Consider the following 14,300-nt stretch of genomic DNA (forward strand, 5'->3'; position numbering starts at 1 on the left):
CAGATAATTCATTCCAGAAAAAAAAAACAAATGACCAATAAAAGTTCATCCTCACTAGTTCTCAAATAAAAGCAAAATAATATAATGAGCTATGATTTTGCCAATCAAAATGGCAAGGATTTTTCTTTAATACTAGACAATGTAAGATGAGGTTCAAGGAAAATAGGCACTCTCATAATAAGGTTTCAGTGTATATATCAGTATCATATGTCCAGAAAGCAATTTGGCAATATATATGTCCTAATAATTTTATATACTTTTGACCCAGCAAGTCCACTTCCAGGAATTTATCCCAAAGGAATAATCATTGATACATACAATTATTTATCTTCAGGGATGTCAAATCCTGTATTTTTTTATAATAGAAAAGAAAAAAGGCTGAAAATAACCCAAACATCAAAGAGCAGTTGGTAAGATTATCTTTATTTTTAGCTTTGTTTAAAGCAAAATAGTTATCAAGTGAACAGAAAGACAGGTTGTGGATTCATTGAGAAAGCTAGTTATTTATTTATCCATAATGCAGATCATTGTGCTAGGAGCTGAAATACAAAAATGATGAAGATGCAAAAGCGTACAGTATGTTGGGGGGGAACAAAGTAAACAAATAATTAGAGTTCATTATGATAAATATTAGTGATAAAGGTATGTTTTAATTCTGTGTATAACAGAGGGTTTGCTAACCTAGCCAGATGGGGGAAGTAGGAGTTTTGCTTTTGTTTTTCAGCGACAGATGTTCAAGCCAAGTCCCATGGGTTTTCACAAGTAGAAATTGACTGTGACGGTCAGTAGGCTAAATGTTTACTAAAATTCTTGCTCCTCCAGAGAATACAGTGTTCCTAAGAAATGCCTACCTCCCCGTGATTGGAACGTGAGTGAGTGTAATGTGTAACGCCTTTAAGAAGCAAGTCTGCTTTTTCCGATCTTCTCCTTGCTACAGTAAGATAATAGGGAAGTGTTAATGAATGGTAGAGCCTGGTCCTACAACCAATTGGGAGAAAGCTCCCTGCTGACCAGGACTATCTGCTTTGGAATTGTTATGTGAGCAAGAAAGAAACTGTTACATGTTAAGTCACTAAGATGTTGAGGTCCATTTGTCATTACAGCTAGGAACAGACTAATAGATGCAATTTTTTATTCCCAAGGGTGATTATTAGCTCACTTACTCAAATACATTCACTAAGCATGTACTATGTGCAAATCTTCATATCTGAAGAACTAAACAGAGATTTAGATGAAGATGTCAAGAACTAAACAGAGATTCTGCCTTTACAGAATTTCCAATGCAAAAGGAAAAAGAGCAGCCACTCACACAACTGTAATATAAGGCAAAGTGCGACCTTACAGCCCAAGGAGGGAGCGATGTCTCACATCAGGGGAGTTAAAAGAAGGCAGATGTTATTTTCACAGGGAAGTTCAAAAAAGCCTTGGAAGAAGCCAGAAAATAACGAATAGAATTTAGACAGGCAGAAATGCGGGTATAGGCATTCCAGGAAAAGATACAGATGTGAAAGTTGCCACGGAGAATGGAGCGGGCTTCAGATAAGGGCGCTGTGAGAGATAACGAAATGACAGTTTGGGGCGAGATCACAGACAAATCTGAATGCTAGCCAAAGTGGTTTGCACTTACTTCTTCGAGCAACGGGAAGACACTGACACGGGTTTGGAACCGAGGTGTGGCACATTCACAGGTATGCTTTAGGAAGATTAATCTGGCAGAGATTGGAACCAAGTTAAGAAGCCACTACAATACTAATAGTCCAGAGTGCTTAAATTAGAGTAGCAGCAGTCAGAATACAACAGTTGATTGAATTTAGGAGGTTCAGCAAGGAAAAAGAGTCAAAGATGCCTGAGACTGCGAACTAGGGTGACTAAGAGAATGATGAATTACATTCAAAGGGAAATTGCTAGTCTGGGGGTGGAGAGAAACAAAAAGCTCAGTTTTAGATAAAATGAATGGAGGACATCCAGGTGGAGCTATAGAACCCGGATCTAAGCTGTAGGAATTGAGGACCGTAGCTTCGTTTGGGAGAAGAAATTTTAAGAGTCATCTATTCACTAGTGAGAATTAAGGCCAGAGACTGGATTAAAGTTGCCAAAGAAGACTTGAGAGGGAGAAGAAAGCCAGATTTCCTTAAAATGTCCACAAAGCAGGAAGATAAAGAAGAGGCTGAGAGGTGACTGGAGAGGCAGAGAATACAGAGGAACCAGAATTACGGGAAGCACTGGACCGTGTCCAATTCTATAGAAGTTGGTAGTGGAAGAAACTACTAATAACACAGCAACACCAAAAGCACAATCTCATTTAATCCTCAAAGAACCCAATGAAATACAATTCCCAGTCAATTACTGACCAGGAATTCCCACCCAACAAAGAACACATTTTATTCATCGGAGTAAAATGAGCCTGGATTCTAATCTTGATTCTGCCCTTCAATAGCTGCATAACCATAGGGTCATGAAGAAAATAACAGTGCCTCCGATTCTCACAGGGTTAGTGAGGATTCAATTTCAAAATGCATGTAAAATATTCAGCATGGTGCTGGACATGTAATAAATACTCAGTGAGTGGAAGTTGTTTTAAATAATAATAAAGACAGATTTTTCTCAACACAGCCTGTTGATGGAAATGTAAATCAGTAAAGACTTTTCAGAACACAAGATTCTATCAAATATTTTTCACATACATACACCTGACCCCGCAATTCTGCTTCAAGGAATTCATTTTATAGAACTGTTCCCATGTATAAGAATGTTCATTGTTGCATTGTTTGCAATAAGGAAAAACTGGAACCAATCTTAATGAGGAATGGTTACATAAATTACAATACATCCATACCATATGGTCATACATCTGCATGATACATCTACCATATCAATGCAGACCTAAGTAAACTGATATGAAGTTATTTGTCACATCCTTTTAAGTGAAAAAGACAATTTCTCAAAAGAATCCACATGATTCCAATGATGATTAAAAAAATGAAAAAAGAGTAAAAGGATAAACACTAAATAAACTCTAAGAAGATTTAGAAAGAAAGGAGAAAAAGGTAAAGAGAGGGCTTTCACTTCTAACTCTATATTCTTCTGTTTGAATGAGAACTACTAATGTGTTATAATGTAATTTTAAAAATGTAAAAAAAGAAATGTCAAAAGTATTTTTGAAGAAACATCTCTGTAACAGAGGATTTAAACTCACCATTAGCAATGTAGATAAAAAGCCAATGAAGATGGAAGAGCAGGGATTCTTGTGCTTCAGAGAGTACAATACCCTGAAAATGGTTGCAAAGTTGCATTTCTCTAGACAGAGGCTCCAGTTTTCATGTCTATGGCCCCCCAAAAGCTGTAGGGGTAGAATGACCCATACAATAGAACAGACTACCTGTATTACACAAATCTTTTCTAGTATTTGTAACCCCTCATGAAAAAAGTAATAAACACACAAACTATAGGTAAATCAGAAATGGCACAAAGCTAAATTGGCTGTGAAAACGGAGCCAGAGCTAATTAACACGGTCAGTGTCCCAAATCCTGCTCCACATGGCTGGGTGCAAAAGTGAGGTACAGTGGCAGTCAAAGGTAGAGGGGAAACACCTAGCCCACACCCCGCTTCAGTTTAAACCCTGGGCAGGTTGGAGGGAGACCCTGTAAGGGCGTGTCCACTTGACGCAGGGACGCGCGTGCTAGCCTGACCCAGCTTGAGGAGTGCGGAAACATACAGATCCGGCAGGCAGGTCCTCGAGTCCGGGACTCGTTCCCATCTCTCTGCTTCACCCGACCCCGCCCGGCAGCTCCCCTCGAGTCCGGGACTCGTTCCCATCTCTCTGCTTCACCCGACCCCGCCCGGCAGCTCCCCTCAGAGTCAAGAGAATCCTTGGAGTGACCCATGTGCCTCACTGGGCTAGTTCCCCCTGCCTGGAAGGGGGCCTGACCCGCTGATCTCTCGGCCCCACCTCCCCTTCAGCCCTGCCCCTGCAAGGTCCCCTGGCCTCCGTCCCACCCTACCCCCCTACCCCGCTCCCGCTAGGCCGGGGGTCCTCCGGAGACCACCCGCACTCACTGTCCCCGCAGCTCCACCTCGGAGGAGAGGGTCTTCTTCGAGTGCCTGGACCGTGGCGGTGGTGCCCAGGTCTGAGGCTCCGGCAGCGGGGTCAACGGGGGCAGCGGACAGCGCGGGAGCCAGGGGCGGCCCGCAGCCGAGCCGAGCCCCCGGCCCAGCCTGGCCGGGGCGCGGGGCTGGCCGCGGCGGCAGGGCAGGGCAGGGAGGGCGGCCTGGCGCTCGTACGGGCGCCGCTCTCGGGGCGAACATGCTCGGCTGCCAGCAGCCCGGCGACGCTGGAGAGCGCGGCACGCCCGCCGCTCAGCCCCGCCCGGCCCGGCGACCGGCTCCGGTGGCTGCAGCCCTGCCCGCCCGACGCGCGCGCGTTGCCAGGCGCCGGGAGCTTCCGGAGCTTCCGGACCGCCTTCCGCGCGCGGTCACCTGCCGCAGTCTTCCCACGGCAGGGACCGACGGTTAGGGTGCCGCGCCAGGAAGGCGCCTGGGCGGCTAGAAGGCCGCTTAGGACTCACTCGACAACTAGTATAGGTGCCACCGCCTTTGGGGTCACTGCTACGGGGGGGCGGGGGGGGTGCTGAAATGAGGTTGGGTGTCCGGGAGTCAGACGTGGCACAAGTTCAGTGGGGCACGAAAGTTGCGCCATGCGCCTGTAGGGTGGGTAGTGGGCAGTTAGACAGGGTTGACGTTCAATTCCCTGGATTGCATTTTTAAGATTCAAACTAACCAGGTTCTCCAGAGTACTGATGAGTCTGGAACTTTCAAACAGCCCAGCAATACCTGCCTATCCCAATCTTAGGTTAAGTGACATAGTCATCCCCGAGTTCCCTCACCATGCCCGCCCGAATTCCACGTTCTGTCTCCTTTGTCTAGGTTCTTTGGTGAAAGGTTAGGTGCGTGTCCCCTCCCCAGTAAATAAGCCTAGCACCCTGACTTGTGCGGTAGGACCTTAGCATCTATACTTTTGCCAAATTATGTTCTAAACCCTCTGCCTCCATTTCATGACCCCAAATAGGGCTGCAAGTTTAGCCCTAGGAACGATGGTTTCAGGTCCGACAAAACTGAAGCTGCTCTCAAACACACTTTCTGTTTTCATCAAGCTCCACACTCACATTTCCTAGCTTCTCTGGTTAAGAAAACTCAAATTAGATCTGGAACCTAATACTTGCCCCACCACTTGTGTGATCCTGGGGGACGGAAAGTTAACCCCTCATCTAAAAAATGGAGATAGTGGTATACTTACCTAATAGAATAGGCTGCACATTAAAAATGACATGGAGAATTTAAAGAAAGGCCTGGGACCCATCCCCCCAGTCAATCGGTTCTGGGATTGCTCTCAAAGTGGAGAACCAACCAAGGACTATGTAGATTAAGTGTACACTAGCAGTCAATGCGTGATCAAATGTTTATTATTAAATGGTCTGCTTTTGAGTCTATCATATCCTGAGCTATCACAGCTGCCACTGACACTGCCTCCCAACTCTTGACTCTAGCTGTTCTATCACCAGTTGTCCAAATTCTACCTCCTTTGTGAAATTTCCCAATCTGCACAGCATGAACCATCTCCTATATTCTCCTAACATGCTGTTCTATTTTCACATAATAGATTCCTACACAATAAAACTCATCTTTGAGTCTTTTACAGTAATATGTGTGTATACACACATACATACATACAATCTCCATGAACCCACCACAGTGCTGCCAACTCCTCTCACCATTCACCAAGGACAATGTGCCAACAACTGGAAAATCAAAAATTTAAATTCCTATTGCTCTTAAGAGGCTTGATTCACTCAATCAAAAACATAAGGACTGCAATGCACCACGCATTATTCTAGGGCTAGAACAGAGAAGGCAAACACTCAAACCTTATAGCAGTTTCAGTACATATTCTCAAAACCTTGAGGAGTGGCTGTGAAAAGCAACAAGAACAAATGGAAAAAGTATTTCCAGAAGTAAGAGATGCTGTGAAAAATACAGGGTTATATTAAGAGATGTGTCAGAAAAGACATTTTTCCAGAATTAAGAAGTGAAATACACAGACCCGAGGGCCTTGTGTTTCAGACACAAGATTACAAGGGCCAAGACCCTACATTAGAAGCTTGTCATTTTTGAGAAACAAGAACAAATATAGCTGGGAACTATAAATTAAAGATCAAAGAATGGCCCTCCCTAACATTTCCCTGCCATTATTCCTGGAATATGCTGCCTACAGTAGGGACTACTAGGTAGGAACTTTGCTGATGTACTTAAATTAAGGAATTTGAGATGGAGAGATTATCCTGGATTATCTGGGTGGCTCAATTTGATCACAAGGGTCCTTAAGACTTCAAAGATGGAAGAAGGGGCTATAAGCCAAGAAATACAAGTGGTTTGCAGAAACTGGAAAAAAAAAAAAAAGGATTCTCCTGTAGAGCCTTCAGAGAGCAGGAAGGCAGGCCTGATGACACCCTGACTTAGCTCAGGGAAACCAATTTAGGACTCCTTACCTCTGAAATTGTTAAAGACAATAAATCTGTGTTTTAAGTCACTCAAGTTTGTAATTTGTTAAAACAGCAATAGGAAACAAAAATCTATTGCCTACTCCATATAAAATACTAGGTTGAAAGGATTAAAAGGTTGGCCTTAAAAAGTTTTACCCAAGCAAAGGGAGACAACCATATGAAAGCAATGTTTTGCCTGGTTCGATACCGATCTATAAAGGAAAGCAGTGGGGGCAGAATGTTGTCAGTCTTCCCCTACAGGTGGTTTCCAGACACCCCAAAAAGCTGACACATCCTAGACATCCCTGTAGCACTTATCTCACACTATTTGTGTTATGTCTAGCTTACCAATTAGACCGACACATGAAAGCATAGGCTCTTTTCCTTTGTACGACCCTGCTAGGTGCTCAAGTTACAATATGTAGTAAATAGTATTTACTTGTACTTTGAGCCAGAACTGCTCTAAACACCTAACATCTTCATCAAAATCCTAGATTAGGCATGACAATCTCCCCCATTTTACTGATAAAGATTCACTGGCCCAAGCTATTAAGTGAAGGCTGGATACGAACCCATTTTGGCTCCAGAGTCAGCACTCAATCCAGCCTATGGTAAAGGAACTTCCAAAGATAAGCAATATGAGGTAACACCTGCTAAAGATCAGTGAATGCAGTAACTAAGCTTCATGACTTGAAAACCGGGGTAGTGGCTGCCTGGGTGGCTCAGTTGGTTAAGCGACTGCCTTCGGCTCAGGTCATGATCCTGGAGTCCCGGGATCGAGTCCCACATCAGGGTCCCTGCTCAGCGGGGAGTCTGCTTCTCCCTCTGACCCTCCCCCCTCTCATGCTATCTCTATGTCATTCTCTCTCAAATAAATAAATAAAATCTTTAAAAAAAAAGAAAAAGAAAACCAGGGTAGCTAGTGTAAGATCTTATAATGCTGGAACACTGAAGGGCACAAATGTAAATTTACATGAGGTGAATTTTTGTAGAACCAGTTGGGTGGGGCCCAGACTTTCAAAGGTTGGTTAGCCTTCTAGGGGACAGTACCTTATAGGTGACACCATCTTTTAGGAGGTGGGTTTTCTAAACAAGGTGTTAACCTGCACTTCAGTAGGTTCTAACAGTTCACAAAACCTTTTCACACCCTTTTAGTCCTCACAATCCTGTGAAGGCAGACCAATTACCCTACTTTATTCCCTAGAATCTAACAGCAGAAATTATCACTCTGACATGCCTTCCTCTATTCCCACTCTTTGAAACTGCCTAGGTTCCTTTACTCTGAAGCAAGTGCTTTAGACTTTTCTATGGCAATATTAAATGTCTGCAACTCCTCCCTACCCCCAAACTCTCACCCATTTGTTTCCCCATCCTCTGGGCCCCTGGCCCCACTTGGAAAGTAATTTATATGGAGAACTGAATTTCCCAGACTGAAAACAAACACATCCACAGAGGACATGTATTGTCAATACACTGTTTATCCTACGTATTCCCAAAGATGTTCCTATCCCTCACCAGCTTCAAAAGCTTTGCTTCTTTGGGTAATGTGTCCATTCGTGGGCTATAAACAAATGTACCACTAATTACTGAGAGTGGGCGTTTACTAAAAACAAGTTTCTTGCAAAACACTGGCACACTCAGTGTGTAACATGTAACACTGACTTTATATAAAGAACCTTCTGTATTTCCAGAATTCATTGACCATAAACTCACTAAACCAGAGAGATAGTTTCTAAGACTAGAGAATTTTAAAAAATTATTAAACATATCTGTCTAGCAGCTTTCAAATATTAACTGTAATGATTCTGGTCCAAGTGTCAAAAGAATTAACAGGGCACCTGTTTCATACTGCATCACACCGCTGGCACAATCAATGAGGACTACAAAAACTTTTTATATATACTTCGTATTATGTTCTACCCTGAAAACTATCAGTTCACTAATCTAAGTGAGATACATACAACACATAGGAATGTTATTTATAAAATAACAAAACGTTTCATGTTTTGCTCACTACTGCTATAGGTGCTACAAAACAACTTGCATCTATGGGCACCAGTTTCATTTCCTCCTTTATAACATACACAATGTATAATGGAATAATTAAAATCTCACCTAAATAAGCACAGAAGATGCAAAACAAAAAACCAAAAATGGAAATGCAAGGAAAACATGTTCACACAGTACTTTATAGAAAAGCCAAAGCCTCACAGGATAGAATTTCAGCAACAGTATTTCTATTTGTAAATCATGCACAAAGGCCTATGAAATAGGTTTTCTTAGAACAGACCCATCTTGGCTAACTCAGTGGCACAATTCAAAAGTGAAAAATTAAAGACATATTCTTTGTACAGAAGAGTCTTTAATAAACCCAAGGAATGTTTTCCACCAAGATACAAACTAGACCCTAGTTTTGCACGCAAAGGCTGATGACTTTTATCACACACCAAGATTTGCTTTAATAGTTAAGGGACAGCAGAGTCAGGCTAGCAAAAAGTCACCAAGACAACAACACATTTCCATTTGAGAGTAGCCATTTATTAACTGACCAGATTACAAAAATAATCATGGTAGATACCTGAAAAGGGAAAAAAAAAAAACCACCTTAATAGATTACAATTAACATAAATCAAGAAATTTTAAGAAAGTGCTTCAGTTTCCATTCTTAAGGAAAAAACCACAGGGCGCCCAGGTGACTCAGCTGGTTAAGCGACCGCTTTCAGCTCAGGTCATGATCCCAGAGTCCTGGGATCGAGTCCCACATCGGGCTCCCGGCTCAGCAGGGAGCCTGCTTCTCCCTCTGACCCTCTCCCCCTCATGCTGTTTCTCTCTCTCAAATAAATAAATAAATAAATAAAATCTTAAAACAAAAAAGAAAAAGAAAAAAACCCACAGGTTTTCTTTCCTCCATAAACGCCCTCAAAAGGAGTAATCAAACCAGCTGTAATCAGATGACTGGCTCCCCCGCCAAAAAATATTAGAACCCAACCCCTTATCAATATTTAAAGATTACCACCACTTTTACTCTTATTATGAAGTAAAATTCTATCAAGCCTTAGCCGCTCACCTTAGTTCATCCTTCTAATAAGCCTATTGATCTGGTCTTCCCTGTTACCAGCATCTCCACCTTCTACAAAATGGGTGGTCTTTTTCTTCATTCCCCCTCGTGGAGAAGATAATTTGAAGGGCCATAAAAAGTTGTTTGCTTCTTTGAAACGTTTTCCAACAGTATAGATCTCATGAATCAGATCCTCCATGCAGATGATGCCATATTTACCTGAACATTTTAAGATCATTAAAATCGTTAACTGTTTTTACAGATTTTAGGATATTCAGCAAGGACAATTACAGGCCATGAGACTTTAAATCAAGAGTAAAGCAACAAAGAGGGAAATTCATGGCTGTCTTTACAAAGATGAGGCTTGAGCCATGAAATCATAACTTACATTTTCCATGGGAAAATTCGTAATAGAATGAATATAAGGCCACAAGATGCCAGAAAATGTCAACTTTGTCTAATATCAAATTTCTCCTAAAATAGGCAGAACCTACCAAGAGATCGGGCAATCAATGTGTTATCTGTCAGGGCAATTCGCTTCTTGTTGATTTTGCCATAACCACGCTTGTAGATCAATTCATTCACCGACTTCAGGTTTGGGTACCTGAAATAGGAAAAACCAGACATGAATGACCAAAGAATAGGGTTATCACCATCAGAACACCTAAAATCCATCTTGCTAACAGCCAGTTCAAAAGGAACTCTTAGGAAAGGACAGACTTACCCCCATGCTATATAAGGTTCCACAATCCTTAGCATGTTAACTGAAGCCTTGTTGAGCTTAACAAAGGTGCCATTGAAGATCTGGCGAAGGCGAAGAAGCTGCAACACCTTTCGAACCTTTGGGCTCACACCATTGATACTGCAGTGGGAAAAAAAGACAAAATTTACTTAGCTATCAGAATTTTTATTAAGAATAGGAAACTAACAATTATGAATTTTGGACAACACAAGTCCCACCTAAAACCACCCAAGTCTCACCTAAATAAATAGAAATCATCTCCTGTTACAATGACCACTGGCATTTTTCCTTTAGTTAGCTACTCTGACATTTAAAACTTACAACCCCCCCTTTTTTGATCTCCTGAGCATTTATTTTATAAAGTTTGATTTTCAAAGCAAATGACATGTCTTATCTAATGCTGTCTAGAAATATTTAACTATGTTCTGCAGTTTTCAGCAATGTCCTTTCAGGTTGAAATTTAATTATGAAGTGATACTTTAACTCATTCATTTTTTTTTTAATTTTTTTTTTTTATTTATTTGAGAGAGAGAGAGAGAGAGAGAAACAGCATGAGAGGGGATAGGGTCAGAGGGAGAAGCAGGCTCCCCGCTGAGCCGGGAGCCCGATGTGGGACTCGATCCCAGGACTCTGGGATCATGACCTGAGCCGAAGGCAGTCGCTTAACCAACTGAGCCACCCAGGCGCCCTAACTCATTCATTTTCAATAGGCTGGTTCTGAAATATTTGCACTTCCAAAACTTTTAAGGTTTAAGATTAGATTTAATTTATTTAAGATTAAAAACTACAAAGACTTGATTTTATCCTAGAAAACTCATTGCTTCTGAGTTGGTGCATCACAATATGGCACATTTTCTATAAGGAGTTCTTTCCTAGGGACCAATTTCAATGTATTGTGGTCTGTGTGAATACCTTGTCTAACAGATATTCCGAGTAACAATTCAACGTTGGAACCTATTTCTATTAGCTTAAAGATACAATTTCTGTGGGTTTCTGGCTTGGTTCAGCTGCTCTTGCTTTGACCATAGCTACACCCATGTTCTGTACACTGACAACTTGCTGTCTTATCCCCTGATCCTTTTACCACTTCCTCGTTTTGTATTCATCTTTGTAAGAGCACTTATGAGCCTACACGTCATCTTCTTTTGAAGTTAATCTCCAGGACACTGAATTAAAATTCAAATGCTCAATTAGAGAATGGATAGGGGCTTTAGGCACAGACCTTGCAACTAAACCATTAAGACACCACCGTCCATGTTCAAGCTATACCCAAAATATCTTTATTCCAGCGCTTCAAAACCAAAGCCTTTAGAAGTAATGTGAAGTCTTGCTGAGACCATGTAGCTTTCCCTTCAAAACCAGAGTGCAGTTAAAACTGAACTTACCCTCTGATCCTAATGACAAATGCCAATTTGGGTTCCGCAGGTACGTAGAAGTTGCCAGCTTTTCTTGCCATCCTTGCCATTCGAATCTCAGTTCTGTACATCTGCCTATATTCCTTGTGGTAATGCTTAGCTTTTTCATAGATAAGCTTCCTTCTTGCCTTTCGAAGCTGAAAACCAATACCAGTTATTCATCTGATTTTTAGCTCCCAAACCCAATCAGCAATTCCAGTTTTTTAGCTTATTTATTGCAACACCAATTCTATTAAAAAATGTTCCCTTGAAACTTTTTCCTGGCCACAGCATGCATTAATATTTCAAAGTGCAGATACTACCTTCATTTAATATCACTTTTAAGAGCTAATAACCAAGCTCACTGGTACAGTGGGTGAAGTTAACAAGTCTTGCTGAGAAAGAACACCTGTTTTCAATCCAACCACAAGGCCTTTACATGGAAAGTGCCTCAAAAGTTTACTTACCATCTTCTGAGCAAACTTCTTCCTCAGACGCTTGATCTTCAACTCTGCGAAATTCCTTCGCTTCTTCTTAAGGGTTTCTGGCACAGCAGGAACCTTCTTTTTCTTCTCTCTGGCATCAATGAACAGAACTTTATTAATAGTTCAAAAAGCACACAACACCACATTTCTCCTAATCTGTACTGAGCACGCTTTGTCATTTAGCACTACTACTGTCACTGGCTCTAAAAGTTTGTATCTTTAGCTGCTCTAGCAGATTTTAGGGAGTTTCTATGCCAGGAATCCTCGCCTTTTAATACTGACCCCTTCACTTAAATAGCAGTCGGAGACCACAATAAGTTCACATCTAATGCACGATCAGCCCCGGCCTCCGATAATTAAAACACCTACAGCAAAGTTAACAAAACGTACAGACTCAGAAACGGCTGCAAGACACTATGTCTAGACTCTTAACGAGGCTGAGTGTAAGGGGGCTTAGAATTCTCAGGAAAAGAAATTTTAAAACACCTCCCAACTACCACCCTGATTCAGGTCTGAAGTTCCACATGCTAAAAGCAAAGGCCTGACGACAGGGACGACTGGGCCAAATACCAACTAAGGTTGAACCCAACTGAGACGTTCTGCGCCTCTCTTGAAAGACAGGAATACCCACCGGTCCCGCACACATTCGGCTCTCACACCTCGTTCCGGGTTCATCTCCAAAACCTCCCCCGCCAAGGCCGCCTGCATCCCACCTTAGCCTGGCGCCCCCACTAGTGTCACAGAGCGTCACAAACACACAAACAAATGGGTAAAGATACAGGCTACCGCCGGATCGAGGGAAAGTGAGACAAAAGATCTCTGGTTTCGCGGATGGAGAAAGATTCTCAAGCGGACGAAGAGCAACTTACTCAGCACCCTCCATGGTTCCAGCCGGAAAAAGAGGAAGTCAGCGCATGCGCGCGGTCCACTTAAAGACGACAAGAGCGAAGCCCCATAATTCATAGGTGTCCCAGGATAAGCCAGAAAAGAACTCGGAACTGAGAACTCGTCTTGCAGACGCAAAATTAAGTACTGCCGGATTCTGCCCCTTACGATCAAGTTTCGGGTAAAATTTGTATGAGAAAATGCATGCATTGAATAGACTCTTTAATCAATAGCACAAGAGCAAAGAGTGCTGACACCTTGACCACTCGGGGTCCTAGTCCCTAGGCTGCGTTGACTGGGTACTTCTCGAATTCCACCCAGTAATGTACGCAAATGACACGCCGCACCAGCGCGAACTACAAATCCCGGCATGCAGCACTTTCATTGCCAGCCAGGAGGGAGGGCGACGCTTGACTGGGACTGTGGGCACCCAGCGGTGGTGATTTCAGCCAGGAAAAATGAGAGCCTTTCGGCCCACGTTCCAGAGAGCTAGCTGCGATTCTAAGTTGCTGCCAAGACCCGGCTTTTGACGGCCTTCTCGGCTCTCTGCCAGCCCTAGCCATAAACCGGCACCCTACTGCCGCGCTGCCGAGGTCCTTCTCTTGGCTCCTCCAGCCTGCAGGGCTGTCTTCCTCAGCGCCTGATCGCAGAAGGGGCCGTCCAGAGTCCCATGCTCAACGAAAGTGGCGACATAGGGACTAGCGAGGACTCGACGGCAGGAGGATGGCCCGGACACTGCCGACCGCCAGGCCTGGCAGGCGGAGGCCGGGACACCCCACGGCAAGGGCGTAAGCTGTGAAGGGAGGTGCGACAAGGGCTGGAGGCTGCGGCCGCGGCCATGTGAGAGGGGCTGCCCCGCCGCGGTTCGGCGGACGGCGGGCTGGGGGCTGGGCCGGGGGCGGGGTGCGCCCGGGGGCGGGGAGGGCCGAGCGGAGGGAGGGCCGATGCCGCCGCCGGCTCTTCCCGGTCGAGGGTTATATAGCGCGGAGCGTGGAGCCCGCTCAGAGGCGGCCGGGAGCGCTCCGACTTGCAAGCGGCGCTGCGCTGCGGAGCCCAGTGCCCAAGTGACAGCCGTGGGGAGTGCAGGGCAGGGGACACGAGACCGCGGGGGCAGCTGCAAGCCGTTGGGCAGCGCTCGACTGCACCGAGCGAGGAGTCGCCCCTTCCTGGCGCTCCCGCTGCCCCGCACCCCACTCTCC

At 43.9% G+C, this 14,300-nt stretch overlaps 1 protein-coding gene across 1 annotated transcript; it reads right to left on the bottom strand.

Annotated features, from left to right (window-relative positions):
* Positions 1-9,053: 9,053 nt before the first annotated feature.
* RPL7 (ribosomal protein L7) lies at positions 9,054-13,248 on the bottom strand. Its single transcript, XM_035011344.1, has 7 exons — positions 13,086-13,248; positions 12,199-12,307; positions 11,723-11,889; positions 10,320-10,457; positions 10,090-10,199; positions 9,605-9,814; positions 9,054-9,115 (listed from the first exon to the last, which is right to left on the bottom strand). Exons 1-6 carry the CDS (start codon positions 13,097-13,099, stop codon positions 9,606-9,608), a joined length of 747 nt encoding a protein of 248 aa, XP_034867235.1. The 5' UTR covers positions 13,100-13,248; the 3' UTR covers positions 9,054-9,115; position 9,605.
* Between the last annotated feature and the right edge of the window lie 1,052 nt (positions 13,249-14,300).

Source organism: Mirounga leonina, unplaced genomic scaffold, assembly GCF_011800145.1.
Source record: "Mirounga leonina isolate KUSES-001 unplaced genomic scaffold, KU_Mleo_1.0 Mir_165, whole genome shotgun sequence".
Classification (NCBI taxonomy): domain Eukaryota; kingdom Metazoa; phylum Chordata; class Mammalia; order Carnivora; family Phocidae; genus Mirounga; species Mirounga leonina.